The sequence below is a fragment of the Capricornis sumatraensis genome, chromosome 4, assembly GCF_032405125.1.
Source record: "Capricornis sumatraensis isolate serow.1 chromosome 4, serow.2, whole genome shotgun sequence".
In the NCBI taxonomy this organism is placed as follows: Eukaryota; Metazoa; Chordata; class Mammalia; order Artiodactyla; family Bovidae; genus Capricornis; species Capricornis sumatraensis.
This window is the reverse complement of record NC_091072.1, coordinates 18,411,584-18,425,867: the sequence shown is the minus strand read 5'-3', so window position 1 is coordinate 18,425,867 and position 14,284 is coordinate 18,411,584. Positions and strand designations below refer to the sequence as shown.

The following is a 14,284-nucleotide window of genomic DNA, read 5'->3' as shown; positions in this document are numbered from 1 at the left end:
TTGATAAGATAGAGATTATAAACTCCTCTAAGGGGAACAACAAAAAGAAAAGCTAGAGGAAGTCAATGTTATTAACACTTTCTCTTTTTATCTGTCTATCCTATTCTTCTCTTCCACTAACCATTCTTAAAAAAAAAAAAAAAAACCTATGCCTTAAGGCTACTTAAGGGTATCTTCTAGCATCACTCATTTAAAATGATGACATTAAAATGTAGCTTAATTTAACAATTAATTGCCCACTGTGTTGCCAGACTCAGTTCCATACAATGGACACAAAAACAAGTAAGATAAAACTCATAATGTAGTAAGGAAATCAGACAAAACCAATGTAAAATGAGTATCAAATACTACGGGATATAAATGAGTTCGTCTAACTGGGCAAATACATAAATCCTACACCTATTAGTCATTTAGAATGTTCTGTTAGGTCTTGCATAGTTGGGGAGTTGTTTTAACTCTTTTGTAATGTTAACAGGGAGAAATAAATGGTTGAAATGAAGTATTAGGGGGGATTGTGAAAAAGGACACAAATTAAAATGCCTAATATAACTCAATCAAGGAACAATGCAAGAATTAATTTTTGATCAAACCATTATTTCAATCTGGTGGGGGCAGCATATAGTCAGTCCATTCTACTTTTGCTCAAAACTGTGGTTTTTAGGAAAGACTATGCCATGAACTAATTCTGTCATTTCTATCCATTCTCCCCAACTGATACCAATTTGGGTAGCATGTTTGAGTCAAGAAGAACTGATTCTAAAACAAAATAAAGAGATCAAACACATTCCGAAACGAGTTCTCAATGTGAATCCATCAAGCTACAGTTAGGGTCTAACTTAAAATGCAAAATGGTGAAGGAAGCAAGTTCAGGAAATGAAAATGCTGAACCGTGTTCACACAAGATCTGTACCTATAAATACAAAATGTTTACAATGAGAACTTCCCATGTCCTGTTATTTTTTCTTATCAAAATTACCTAATGGAATGTGTCTTTCCTCAAAACAGAAGGGGCACTTTTTTTTTCTTTTGGTCCTGCTATGCGGCATGTGGGATCTAGTTCCCCGACCCGGGATCGAATCAGTGCCCTCTGCGCTGGGAGCACGGAGTCTTAACCAGTGGACCGCCAGGGAAGTCGGAGAATGGGTACTTTCTAAAAGTTAAGTGTCAGAAATTGTGGCTCTAGAGGGATAGTTGGAAACAGCCAGATACAACTGTGCCAGATTAAAACATCAACTCAGTCTCTGAAGGACTGAATCAAGAAAAAAAGGTACATTCTAAATACTTTAATGCTGTTTTATATTATGCAAGAGGCACAAGGCATCTACAAAATAGCTATTTAATTAATGTGCTGATGTTATGCTTCTGAAAAATTTACAAAGATTAAAAAATTAGAAGGGTGTGTCTGAAACCTGGCTACAATAATGTATAAAACTTACTAATCAAATCTCACATGTACCTCTTCACTGTTACAAAAAGCTATGAGATGGCAACAAAATAATGAATAAAACACTTCGGTACTTATTTTCTTGGTAACACTTATAAAATCTCAAATGGCAGAAATAAAAAATTTGTATAAACACCTCACAGAAAAAGCAAACAAAATCTCAAACATCTTTGGGTCACAGTAACTTACCTCTTAGAAGTAAAATTTTTTTCTAGACCCTCATTGTGAATCAGTTTTGTATCCCCAAACTGCCATGAAGACTGTAGGTCAGTGCTTACATCAAGCCGGCACTCGTTGAGAGTATCATGTATGAAACTATACTCTCTAGTATTGGTGTAACAAGGTGACAAGTAAACTAAAAATAAAGAAAAGGGTAAGCGGTTATTTGTGTTTAAAATGACATCATTGTAGGATAGTTAGGGTCTTTGGGAAGGTCATGTACACACTGCTATATTTAAAATGGACAACCAACAAAGACATATTGGACAGTACATGAAACTCTGCTGAATGTTATGTGCTAGCCTGGATGGGAGAGGGGTTGGGGGATGAGTGGATGCATGTGTATGTATGGCTAAGACCCTATACTGTTCACCTGAAACTACAACATTGCTAATCGGCTATACCGTAATACAAAATGTTTTTGGTGTTATAAAAAATAAAATAACATCACTGTACATCTGCACAATGACAACTATAGATATGTATAAGACACAAAATAACCAAGTACTTGGAAGTTTCATTAACATCTGGAGGCATTTATATTTAAGACTTTATAACAGTAATACAGACTTCCTATACCCAGTATAAATGAAAATAGGAACCTTGTCTTACTCCACTTTCCTACTGGGAGTTCTTAAAAGCTGACACAGATATACTAGATGGTATATAGGTGACTCATTTTCAACTTAAGATGTACAGGCTCTACAACATACATTATTACACAAACCACATTTGTTGTATTTCCCCCAAATAAGGCAACCTATATACTAGTAAACTATTTGGTTATTTTGACTTGCAATAATATCAGAACATCTTTGTTAACTCTTGACTGATATGGTGGCATGAGTCTTTTGGAGGACAGTGAGCAATGTTTTAAGCATTGTTATATTAAGTAGATGCATTAAAGAATCAAAACCCTTAAGGAAAAGGACCCAGAGGAAACTGGGGAATACAGCTGATTCTTGTTATTTGTGGAAGTTACAGTATATTAAAGTTGCTGCCAACCTTGAATCAGTGAATACTGAACTATTAATATTAGTCTTAGTAGAAATACAGGGTTAGGTTCCTGTAGGCCTCTGGTGACATTTTTGATAACTGGAATGCCATGTGCAGTAAGCTTGCCTGCCAACATCTCTGTAAAACGAGCCAGTCTCATTGGAAACTTGCCACATAACCTTTTCCTGTAAAACACTTAGCAGGTGTCTTTGAAATTCTTCCCCAGTCTCCTGTTCATTATCACCTTCTGAAACGTGGGAGCCAGCAAGCTCTAGCCAAGAAGGGCTTAACATTCTCCTGACCCTTGGTGCCATGATCAAATGTCTCTTTGGCTTTTCACCTTCCAACAACGCTGCCTACAAGCTTTTTAGTGGTGGTCATCTCATGAATCTACAAATGTAGATTCCATTCTCTCCACAGGAAAGGTACTCAAATGTTCCTTCAACACTTTCTGGAGAGGCTTGATGTACAAGTTGGTGAATTTTGTTTTCCTTTTTCTGAATGTGCCATATTTTTAGCCAATAGTCCTGTAACTTTATGTTACAGTGTAGCTTATGTAACATGCATTTTCTCTGTAAGGCACATCTTAGACCTCTTGAGCTTAGGAAAACTAGACAGCATTTCTAGTGTTAAAATGGGAGGCCATTTTAAATGGTGACATCACCAATAAAAATGCAAACAACACAGCACTAAACAGGTGATGAAATGGACACTTAATTATAAGATGACAGCTGGAATAAGATGCGGAGCACTGTCTCATCTGGATACAAAAGTGCATCAAGTGACTCAAATTTTTCACCATTCTGCATATGCCTGCAAATGACTGAAAGTGCTGCTGCTGAGTACTGGTGCTGAGATTACAAACACATTTTAGCAAGTAGGAGAATTTGAAAATATGGCAAATACGGAATCTGTGAATAATGAGGATCAGTGATATATATAACTTAAGGCAATTTCTGTATACATGAATCTAACATAAACAATGGTCCTCTGTATTAACAGGATAAGACAGTGGCAAAACTAACACAAAATACTACAAACCTCTGTTTTTCTAAAACAACTTATTCTTCACCTCCTTTCCATTTAATTTTCACTTTAATATTTGTTAACAATTCGTTACAAAATTTGGTCATTTCATAAGATATATGACTTTGGGCATGTGTGCTTGTTTAACTTATGTTTAAGTGAATATAGATCATATGACATTTTTATAGAGGCTCTCTATATACACTCTTAGCCCAAACTCCCCAGTGTAAACACTTCATGTAGCTATAATGAAATATGAAAACCAGAAAAATGATATTGGTATAATACACAGATCTCATTAATATTTTACTAGTTTTATGTGTGTGGGGGTAGTTCTATGCAATTTTATCACATGTGTAGATTCATATAACAACCACTATAATCAAGATACACAACGATTCCATCACCACAAAGATCATTCTTATTCTACCCCTTTACATATAGTAATACTGATAACCTTATTCCTCCTCTCTGCCTCTAAATCCTAGAACTACCAATCTGTTCTCCATCTCTATGCTTTCATCATTTCAAGAATGTTTTGTAAATGGAACTTTAATAAAGTTCTGTTATATTTACAATTAATATTTATAACCTATGGAGACTAGCTTTTTAAATTCAGCATATTGCTTTTGAGATTCAATTAAGCTGCTGATACAGTAAATCTTTTTTTTTTTTAAACTTGCTAAGTATCCTACAGTATTGATGCATCATACTTTAACCACTCAATGGAAATCAGGGTGATTAACAATTTTTGGGTACTACAAATAAAGCTGCTATAAACATTTCCATATAGGTTTTAGTGTGGACCTAAGCGTCCATTTCTCTGGGATAAATGCCTCGAAGTACAACAGCAGGGTCATATGGTAGTTTTATGTTTAGTTTTTCAAGAAACCATTAAACTTTTTCAAAAAGTGGCTGAACTATCTTACGCTTCCATTGGTTGCATGACTGATCTGGCTTCTCCTATTCTTCCTAGCTTTTGGCATTGCTATTCTTATTTCAGCTGCTTTAACAAGAATAAAGGGAGCCCCTATTGTGGTTTTCATTACCATTTTGTTAATGGCTAAGATATTGAATATTGTTTTTGTGCTTATTTGCCAATCTATACATTCTCTTTAGTGAAATGACTATTCATGTCTTTTTCCTGTTTTCTGGTTGATTCCACTTTATGATTCATCTAGCCCAGCATTTTTCATTATAAACTCTGCATATAAGTTAAATAAATAGGGTGAAAATATACAGCATTGATCTCCTCCTTTCCCAATTCTGAACTAGTCTGTTGTTCCATGTCCAGTTCTAACTGTTGCTTCTTGACCTGCCTACAGGCTTCTCAGGAGGTGGGCGAGGTAGTCTAGTATTCTCAACTGTTAAGAATTTTGCAGTTTGTTGTGATCCACACAGTCAAAGGCTTTAGTGTAGTCAATGAAGGAGATGTTTTTCTGGAACTCTTGCTTTTTCAGTGATCCAAAGGATGTTGGCAATTTGATCTCCGGCTCTTCTGCCATTTCTAAATCCAGTTTGTATATCTGGAAGTACTTGGTCATGTACTATTGAAGCCTAGCTTGAAGGATTTTGAGCATTACCTTGCTAACATGTGAAATGAGCTCAACTGTGCAGCAGTTTGAGCATTCTTTGGCATTGTCCTTCTTTGGGACTGGAATGAAAACTAACCTTTTCCAGTCCTGTGGCCACAGGTTTTCCAAATTTGCTGGTGTACTGAGTACAGCATGTTCACAGCATCATCTTTTAGGATCTGAAATAGCTCAGCTGTGATTTCATCACCTTCACTAGGTTCATCCTAAGGCCTACTTGGTTTCACACTCCAGGATGTCTGGCTCTAGGTGAGTGATTATCTGGGTCACTAAGACCTGTTTTGTACAGTTCTTCTGTGCATTCTTCCCACCTCTTAATATCTTCTGCTTCTGTTATGCCCATACCGCTTCTGTCCTTTATTGTGCCCATCTTTGCAAGAAATGTTCCCTTGGTATCTCTTGGTATTTTCTTGAAGCGATCTCTAGTCTTTTGCATTCAATTGTTTTCCTCTATTTCTTTGCATTGTTCACTTGAGAAGGCTTTCTTATCTCTCCTTGCTATTCTTTGGAACTCTGCATTCAAATAGGTATATCTTTCCTTTTCTCCTTTGTCTTTTGCTTCTCTTCTTTTCTCAGCTATCTGTAAAGCCTCCTCAAGGAACCATTTTCCCTTCTTGCATTTATTTTTCTTGGGGATGGTTTTGGTCACCGCCTCCTGTACAATGCTATGAACCTCCATCCATAGTTCTTCAGGCACTCTATCAGACCTAACTAATCCCTTAAATCTATTTCTCACTTTCACTGTATAATCATAAGGGATTTGATTGAGGTCATACCTGGAATGGCCTAGTGGTTTTCTCTACTTTCTTTTAAGTCTGAATTTTCCAATAAGGAGCTCATGATCTGAAGTCACAATCAGCTCCAGGTCTTTTTTTTTTTTTGCTAACTCTATAGAGCCTCTTCATCTTCAGCTGCAAAGAATATAATCAATCTGATTTCAGTACTGATCATCTGGTGATGTCCATGTGTAGAGTCATCTGTTGGGTTGTTGGAAGAGGGTGTTTGCTACGACCTGTTTATTTTTTTTGGCAAAACTCCATTAGCCTTCGCCCTGCTTCATTTTGTACTCCAAGGCCATATTTGTCTGTTACTCCAGGTGTGGCTTTCTACTTTAGCATTTTAATGATTTTAATGAAATTTTAAATTTTAGCATTTTAATGAAAAGAAAATCTTGTGTGTGTGTGCGTGTGTGTGTGTGTATTAGTTCTAGAAGGTCTTATAGGTCTTCATAGAACTGTCTGACTTGAGCTTCTTCAGCATTAACAGTTTGGGGCACTGTGGTGTTGAATGTGGATTACTGTGATGTTGAATGGTTTGCCTTTGAAACAGAGATCACTGTGTCGTTTTTGAGACTGCACTCAAGGACTGCATTTCGGACTCTTCTGTTGACTCTGAGGGCTACTCCATTTCTTCTCAGGGATTCTTGCCCACAATAGTAGATATAATAGTCATCTGAATTAAATTTGCTCATTCCCATCCATGTTAGTTCACTGGTTCCTAAAATGTTGACATTCACTCTTGACATCTCCTGTTTGACTACATCCAATTTACCTTGATTCATGAACCTAAGACTCCATGTTCCTATGCAATACTGTTCTTTATAGCACTGAACTTTACTCTCAACACCACTGTGATAGTTGCCTGACTCCTTGCAACCCCATGGACTGCAGCCCACCAGGCTCCTCTGTCCATGGTATTTTCCAGGCAAGGATACTGGAGTGGTTTGCCATTTCCTTCTCCAGGGGATCTCCCTTCTCCAGGGACTGAACCCAGGTCTCCTGCACTGCAGGCAGATTTTTTACCAACTGAGCTACCAGGGAAGCCCATCCACAACTAGGCATCATTGGCTTTGACTGAGCCTCTTCATTCTTTCTGGAGCCTCTCTCTCCACTCTTTACCAGTAACATACTGGATACCGACTGACCTGGGGGGGGGGGGGCGGCACATCTTCCAGTGCCGTATCTTTTTGCCTTTTCATACTTTTCATGGGATTCTCAAGGCAAGAATACTGAAGTCGTTTGCCATTCCCATCTCTAGTGGACCACGTTTTGTCAGAACTCTCCACCATGACCCATCCATTCTGGGTGGTGCTACACAGCACAGCTCATAATTTCATTGAGTTACACAACACTGTGGTCCATGTGATCATTTTGGTTGGTTTTCTGGGACTGTGGTTTTCCTTCTGGAGGTTAGCTATATGTATTTTTTACATTTTTCTTTTCAATCAAGCTGAGTTCTGTATTCCTAGAGTGCTGAGTCTTTATCATGAATGTTGCTTTCTGTCAAGTTTTTTCTGCATAAATTTATATGATCATTTGATTGTTATTCCTTGTCTTGTGAATATAGACTGACTTTCAGATACCAAACCAGTCTTGTATCCCTTGAACAAAACTCCCTTGGTTATAATATATAATTCATTTTATACATTGCTGAATACTACTTCTTTATATTTTGTATAGAATTTGTGTGTTAAGGTTCATGATGGGTATTGGTCTGTAGTTTTCTTTTTTTGTATTACATTTGTTTAGCTTTGGTACCAGGATACTGCTGCTGCTAAGTCACCTCAGTTGTGTCTGACTCTCTGTGACCCCAGAGACGGCAGCCCACCAGGCTCCCCCGTCCCTGGGACTCTCCAGGCAAGAACACTGGAGTGGGTTGCCATTTCCTTCTCCAATGCATGAAAGTGAAAAGTGAAAGTGAAGTCAGTCAGTCGTATCCGACTCTTAGCAACCCCATGGACTGCAGCCTACCAGGCTCCTCCATCCATGGGATTTTCCAGGCAAGAGTACTGGAGTGGGGTGCCATTGCCTTCTCCAGGATAACACTATACTAATAGTTATTCTTTCCTCTTCTATTTTATAGAAAAAATTGTAAAGGATTTGTATTAGCTCCTTTCTTTAATGTTGACTAGAACTCTCCAGTGAAACCATCTGGGCCTGGGGATTTCTTTTCCAACAGATTTTTTTCAACTATGAATTCAATTTCTATAATACAGACATATCTTGGAAACGTTGTGTGTTCAGCTCCAGACCACCACAATAAAGTCTATTAAGTATGTAACAGCATTATGTTTAAAAAACAATTTATATAACCTTGATTTTAAATACTTTATTGCTAAAAAAAATGCTAACAATCATTTGGGCCTTCAGTGAATAATCTTTTTGCAACAGTAACATCAAAGATCACTAACAAATGTAACAGCAGAGAAGTTTGAAATACTGTGAAAATTACAAAAATTTGATACAGAGACACAAAGTGAGTGATTACTGTTGGAAAATAGGCATCAACAGACTTGCCTGATACAGTGTTGCCACAAACCTTCAATTTGTAAAAAACACAGTATCTGTGAAGAGCAACAAAATGAAGAATGCCTGTAGTTATAAGGCTATTAAATGGTCTATTTAGTACTGTGTGAGTTTTGGTAATTTGTACTTTTTAACAAACTGGCCCTTTCATCTAAATTGTAAAGTTTATGTACTTAGATCTATTCATAATATTCTCTTCTTACGCTTCCAATTCTGTGGCTCAGTAGTGATATACTATGTCATTTCTGAGAGGTGTAGTTTGTGTCTTTTTTTGTCAGTCTCACTACAGGTTTATCAACTTCTTTTTTTATCTTTGCAACCAGCTTCTTAATTCATTTTTTTTCTTTGCGCTAGTTATGGGCTTATCCTGTTACTCTCTTTGTAGTTCCTTAAGAAGGAAACTTAGACTACTTGTTTGAAACCTATTTTCTAACGGAAGTATTTAGTGTTATAAATTTGTCAGTCATGATTCAGTTGTTCCCCTCAAATTTTGATGTTTGGTCTCCTTTTTTATTCAATATATTTCTGAAATCTCATGAATATTTAGAAATGTATTGTTTACTTTCTACGTGTTCAAAGACTTATCTAATGCTTTCTATCATTAATTTCCAGATTATTTGACTTCTGCTGCTGCTAAGTCACTTCAGTCATGTCCGACTCTGTGCGAGCCCATAGACGACAGCCCACCAGGCTCCCGTCCCTGGGATTCTCCAGGCAAGAACACTGGAGTGGGTTTTCCTTTCCTTCTCCAATGCATCTGTTCTTTTAAATATGCTGAAATGTGTTTCATGGCCCAACACATCATCTATCTTGATGAACATCAAATTAGTTCTTGAAAAGAATGTCTGTTCTACTGTTGTTGTGTGGAGTATAATGTCATAATAATGTGCAAATGTCCGTCAGATATTGTTAGTTGACAAGAGTTAAGTTCTTCTATATCTTCACTGATTTTTTTTTGTCTCTGCAGTTCTACTGGTTGTTGAGAGAGGTGTACTGAAATCACCAGCTGCCATTCCAGACTTGCCCATTTTCCCTTTAGTTCTATCAGTGCTGCTTCACGGCTTCTGAAGCTTTGTCATTTAGGGATACATATTTAGGACTCCTGCATCTTACTAGTGGATTTATGCAATATCCCCTTCTGTTCCTGGAATTTTCATTCCCCTGAAGTCTACTGGTATAAATAGCCACTCTGCTTTATTCTGATTGTTTGCATGGCTTATCTTTCTCTATACACTTACTTTAAACCAACTTATATCCCTATATTTAAAGTGCATTTGCCAACAGTCTATACTTGGGTCATGGGTTTTTTTTCAATCCATTGTGTAAACGTCTTAACTGGTATGAGATAAATTATACTTAATATAACTGATACAATAGGGCTTAAGCCTGCCATTTTACTGTTTATTTTCCCCTCAGTTGTTCAATTCTCTATTTCACTTTTTCTGCCTTCCTGTGGGTTACATGAACATTTTTAAAATTCCATTTTGATTTATCCATAATGTCTTTATAAACAACTTTTAATTCTGAGATAACTATGTGTACATGTGCTCGTGTCCAACTTTTTGTGACCCCATGAACTGCAGACCACCAGGCTCCTCTGTCCTTGTTCCAACTGTCAGACAAAATTAGAAAACTCAAGAGGAGGACTGTCAATTGTATTTCCCTGTATTTCTCCTCTCCTTTGTCCCTCCTTCATTCCTAATGTTCCCAGCTTCTTTTGTCATTTTCTGCTTGGAAACTTTGTTTAGCCATTCTACACCAAGATTTACTAGTGAAAAATTTTGAGTTTTACTTTATCTGAGAATGTCTATTTCAGTTCTCCTCCTGAGGATATTTTTCTGGGTATACTTCTTTTCTTTCTGCACTTAAAAAATGTTGTGCCACTTCCTCTGGGCTCCATGGTTTCTAATGAAATATCTGCCATTCAATTTTTCCCCAATAAAAACATTTAGCTGCTGTCAAGATTTTTCCTGTTCTTAATTTTCAGAAGTTTGATTATGATGTGCCTTGTGATGGACTTCTCTGGCTTTATCCTCTTTAAGATAAAATGGGAAAAGGGAAAATGGGACCTTTTGATTGTATGTTGTTGTTTAGTTGTTAAGACATGTCCGACTCTTTGTGATCCCATGGACTGTAACCTGCTGGGTTCCTCTGTCCACAGGATTTTCCAGGCAAGAAAACTGGAGTGGGTTGCCATTTCCTTCTCCAGGGGATCTTCCCAATCCAGGGATCAAACCCACATTTCTTGCATCTCCTGCATTGACAGGCAGATTCTTTACCACTGCACCAGCTGGGACTGTATAGGTTTATGCCTTTTGCCAAGTTTGGGGAACTTTCAGACAGTATTTATTCAAATGTTCTTTCAGCTCTATGCTCTGAAGCTCTGAGAACAAAGAAATTAGGTCTTTTATTATTGTTCCACAGGTTCCTGAGGCTCTGTTATTTGATGTCTTCTCTGTTGTTTAGGCTGGGTAATTTGTTACTGTATCGTCCAATTCACTACTTCTTTCCAAAATCGTCTCAATTCTTCTCTGGAACCCATCCAATTAGTTTTTATTTCAATTATTGCATTTTTCAGTTCCAAAACTTCTACTTAGTTCTTTATTACATTTTTCATTTCTTTCTTGCAATTTTCCATTTGTTTCAAAAGTGTTTGTAATTGGTTGTTTAAGCATCATTAGAATGACTTTAATTTTTTAATTGGTAGAAATGATGACTGGTTTAAAAGCCTTGTCAGATAATTTCAACATCTGTTTTATTGTGTTGCTGGCATTTGTTGATTCTTCTTTTCTCATTCAAGTTGAGACTTTCCTGATGGGTGGTAAGATGATTTTTTAAATATTTTGGTCATTTGGGATACTGTTGGAGAAGGAAATGGCAACCCATTCCAGTATTCTTGCCTGGAGAATCCCATGGACGGAGGAGCCTTGTAGGCTACAGTCCACAGGGTTGCAAAGAGTCGGACACGACTGAGCGAAGAGACTCTAGATCATAGTCAATCTTCTGTGGTAATAAGCCTCTACTAAGACTAAGTCACAGGGGTAACTGTGCCTGTAGCAGAAGGCTGGGGGTGGGGAGACTAACTCTTTACCACCAGGAAGTACTGGCTCTCCACAGGGTCTCCACTGACACCCTGGTGGTGACGGGGGTGAGGGTTGGGGGTGGGTCGGAGTGGGGGTGGCGGGGGGTGGGTGGGGTTGGGGCGGGGCAGGCGGCTGTCTTGTTATCAGGAGAAGTCGATGCTCCTGACTCAGCCTCCACTGACACTGTGGGAGGGGGACCGCTACCGTTACCGGTGTGTGTGACAGAATCTCGGCTCCCCTCCTGGTCTTCACTGACTCTGCTCCCACTGAGTGTCTCATCCCCACCGGCAACTCCTCACCACAGGGCAGGAGCAGAAATCCACAGACACTGTGGGGACAGCAGAGAGGGGGCCATATGACGGTCCATGCAGGGAAAGGCACTGGCACGGGCGGAGGGGGAGGCGGACGTTTAGGCCCTCCGTTCACACTTTGCTGAGAAAAGGAAGAGACACTCTGCTGTTTCTTCCTCCAGGTATTTTGCAGGAATAGAGTGTTCACTGTCAAATAGGTTGACATTCTAAGTTACCCTACTCCCAGTCCTTGGCAAAACAGAACAGACTTTTCTTAGGGCTTTTTGTGTCTGTAAGAGATGGCATTTCTCAGTTGTGGTCATCCAGTTTGAGACTCACACAGGCTCATCTTCCTCTCTCTACCCTTCAAAGTCTTGTTTATGTGTGATGTCCAGTGTTTTTAACTGTGTACTTAGTGGGAGTGATAGGAGACATGTGTCTATCTTACTTTGTGTGGGAAAAAAGTACATGTGTGTTTAAGGAATTAAAGGCCTAACTGAAGCTAATTTTATGAAGAGTCAAAATTGAAGATGAGCATGAACTAAGATCAGAGAATGCAGTAATAGTTATGAAATAATCCCATATTCCATAGAATTATTACCTTTCCCAGCTGTCCTCCTGATCTTGGGAATGGTGAATTTTTTCAAAGGATTAGTTACAAATAAAGGTTGACTGGTTGAGTTCATTTTCCATAGACTCTTGTATTTAGCAATCTCTTTCATTTCCATTTTATTGGTGGCCTAAAATCAACCCAAAGTTATTAAACAAAAGGTCAATAAATAACAAAAGGCAATGGCAGTAAAACTGTTTAAAAGTTCTTATATGGAATTGAATAAAGATATATTTTTAGTCAAACAACAGATTTCAATCTCATTTTGCAGGTCACTCAAAATAAAAATGAACTAACTTTAGATTTTATATACTATTTAAAATATTTTCTAGTTTTTTTTTTTTTTTTTACTCATTTATTTATTTATTTTAATCTGGCTGCACTGGGTCTTAGTTGTGGCATATAGGATCTAGCTCCTTGTCCAGGGATCGAACCCAGGCCCCCTGCATTGGGAGGACAGAGTCTTAGCCTTTGGACCACCAGGGAAGTCCCTATTTTGTAGTTTCTAACAGACATTTTCCTGGAAGTTTAAACCTTCTGTGTTTCTAAAAAGCGTAATAACACCTGCTGCTGCTAAGTCACTTCAGTCGTGCCCGACTCTGTGCGATCCCACAGATGGCAGCCCACCAGGCTCCCCGTCCCTGGGATTCTCCAGGCAAGAGTACTGGAGTGGGTTGCCTTTGCCTTCTCCGAATATCTCCTAAACAACAATATTTATTAACATTTGGTAAGATTCTTGCCAAGTACCTATTTTTTAAAACATTTTTCCTATGGGCTTCTGCGAATTTAACATATTCTCTAAACTAGAACGTTGGCTTTTGGAAAAACGTTTATGAAGGTTGTAAATCTGCATTGGTATCCCTACAACTTATGGGCTAAAACAGTCAACCGCTATTGTTCCACAGCATCACTACCAATGGATTAAGACGTTATATATTGCCATACCACTATTCCTTTTCCTCCTTTCAACCTTTTCCCCAAACATACACACATACATTAAAATTAACCTTCCAAGTAGAACTCAAACACAACATCAAAGGAAACCTATGGTGCCCACACACAGAGAAATATATGCAAAGATATATTTTTCATGCCATTTCATAATATGGATCTGGGCCTCCTGAAACCCAGAGTCACAAATATGACATCACATTCCAAATTAAGAGCTGCCAAAATTCTACAGAAGGGTCACAAAGGAAAAGATTCTATAGAAGGTTCACAAGCAGTTACCCTCCCAATCCATACTCCTTCATTCTTTGTGAAAGGTGATCTCTCAATCTCACAAACATGGTTCAAAATAGGGAATGGAATGAGATCTCTAGAAAGAGAAGAAAACCAGCCTTTCTCTCACCCAGTCACATGGAGACACACCAGTGGTGGTGCCTACTAACAAGAATCCCCCTAAGATATACCAGCTCCAGAAATATTTGTCAAGACTTCCATGGAAGTTTCATGAGGCAAAAAAGAATAATTTATAGAATAACTCACATTACAAAAACCTCTTTACTGTGATCTATACCTACTCCACACAAGGGTATACAACCACGTTGAATATACTTTACTTGAAGAACTTCATCCTGTGACAATATTTTCTTTAACTACAGTTAAACTGTATTTTCAGATAAGGTGGGTAATATTTCAGCTGTATGGTTCCTTATAAAATGTTTTCCTAGTAGAATTACAGTAAAGACTTCTGAGATTTACTCATTTTGTTCCTCA

At 38.1% G+C, this 14,284-nt stretch overlaps 1 protein-coding gene across 1 annotated transcript in view; it reads right to left on the bottom strand.

Moving 5' to 3' along the window:
- The window catches only part of TEX15 (testis expressed 15, meiosis and synapsis associated), a 92,022-nt gene that overhangs the window by 47,156 nt on the left and 30,582 nt on the right, over nucleotides 1–14,284 (bottom strand). Inside the window, 2 exon segments of the mRNA XM_068970547.1 lie at nucleotides 1,634–1,799; nucleotides 12,557–12,695. Coding sequence (XP_068826648.1) covers nucleotides 1,634–1,799; nucleotides 12,557–12,683 — 293 coding nt within the window. The 5' untranslated portion in view covers nucleotides 12,684–12,695.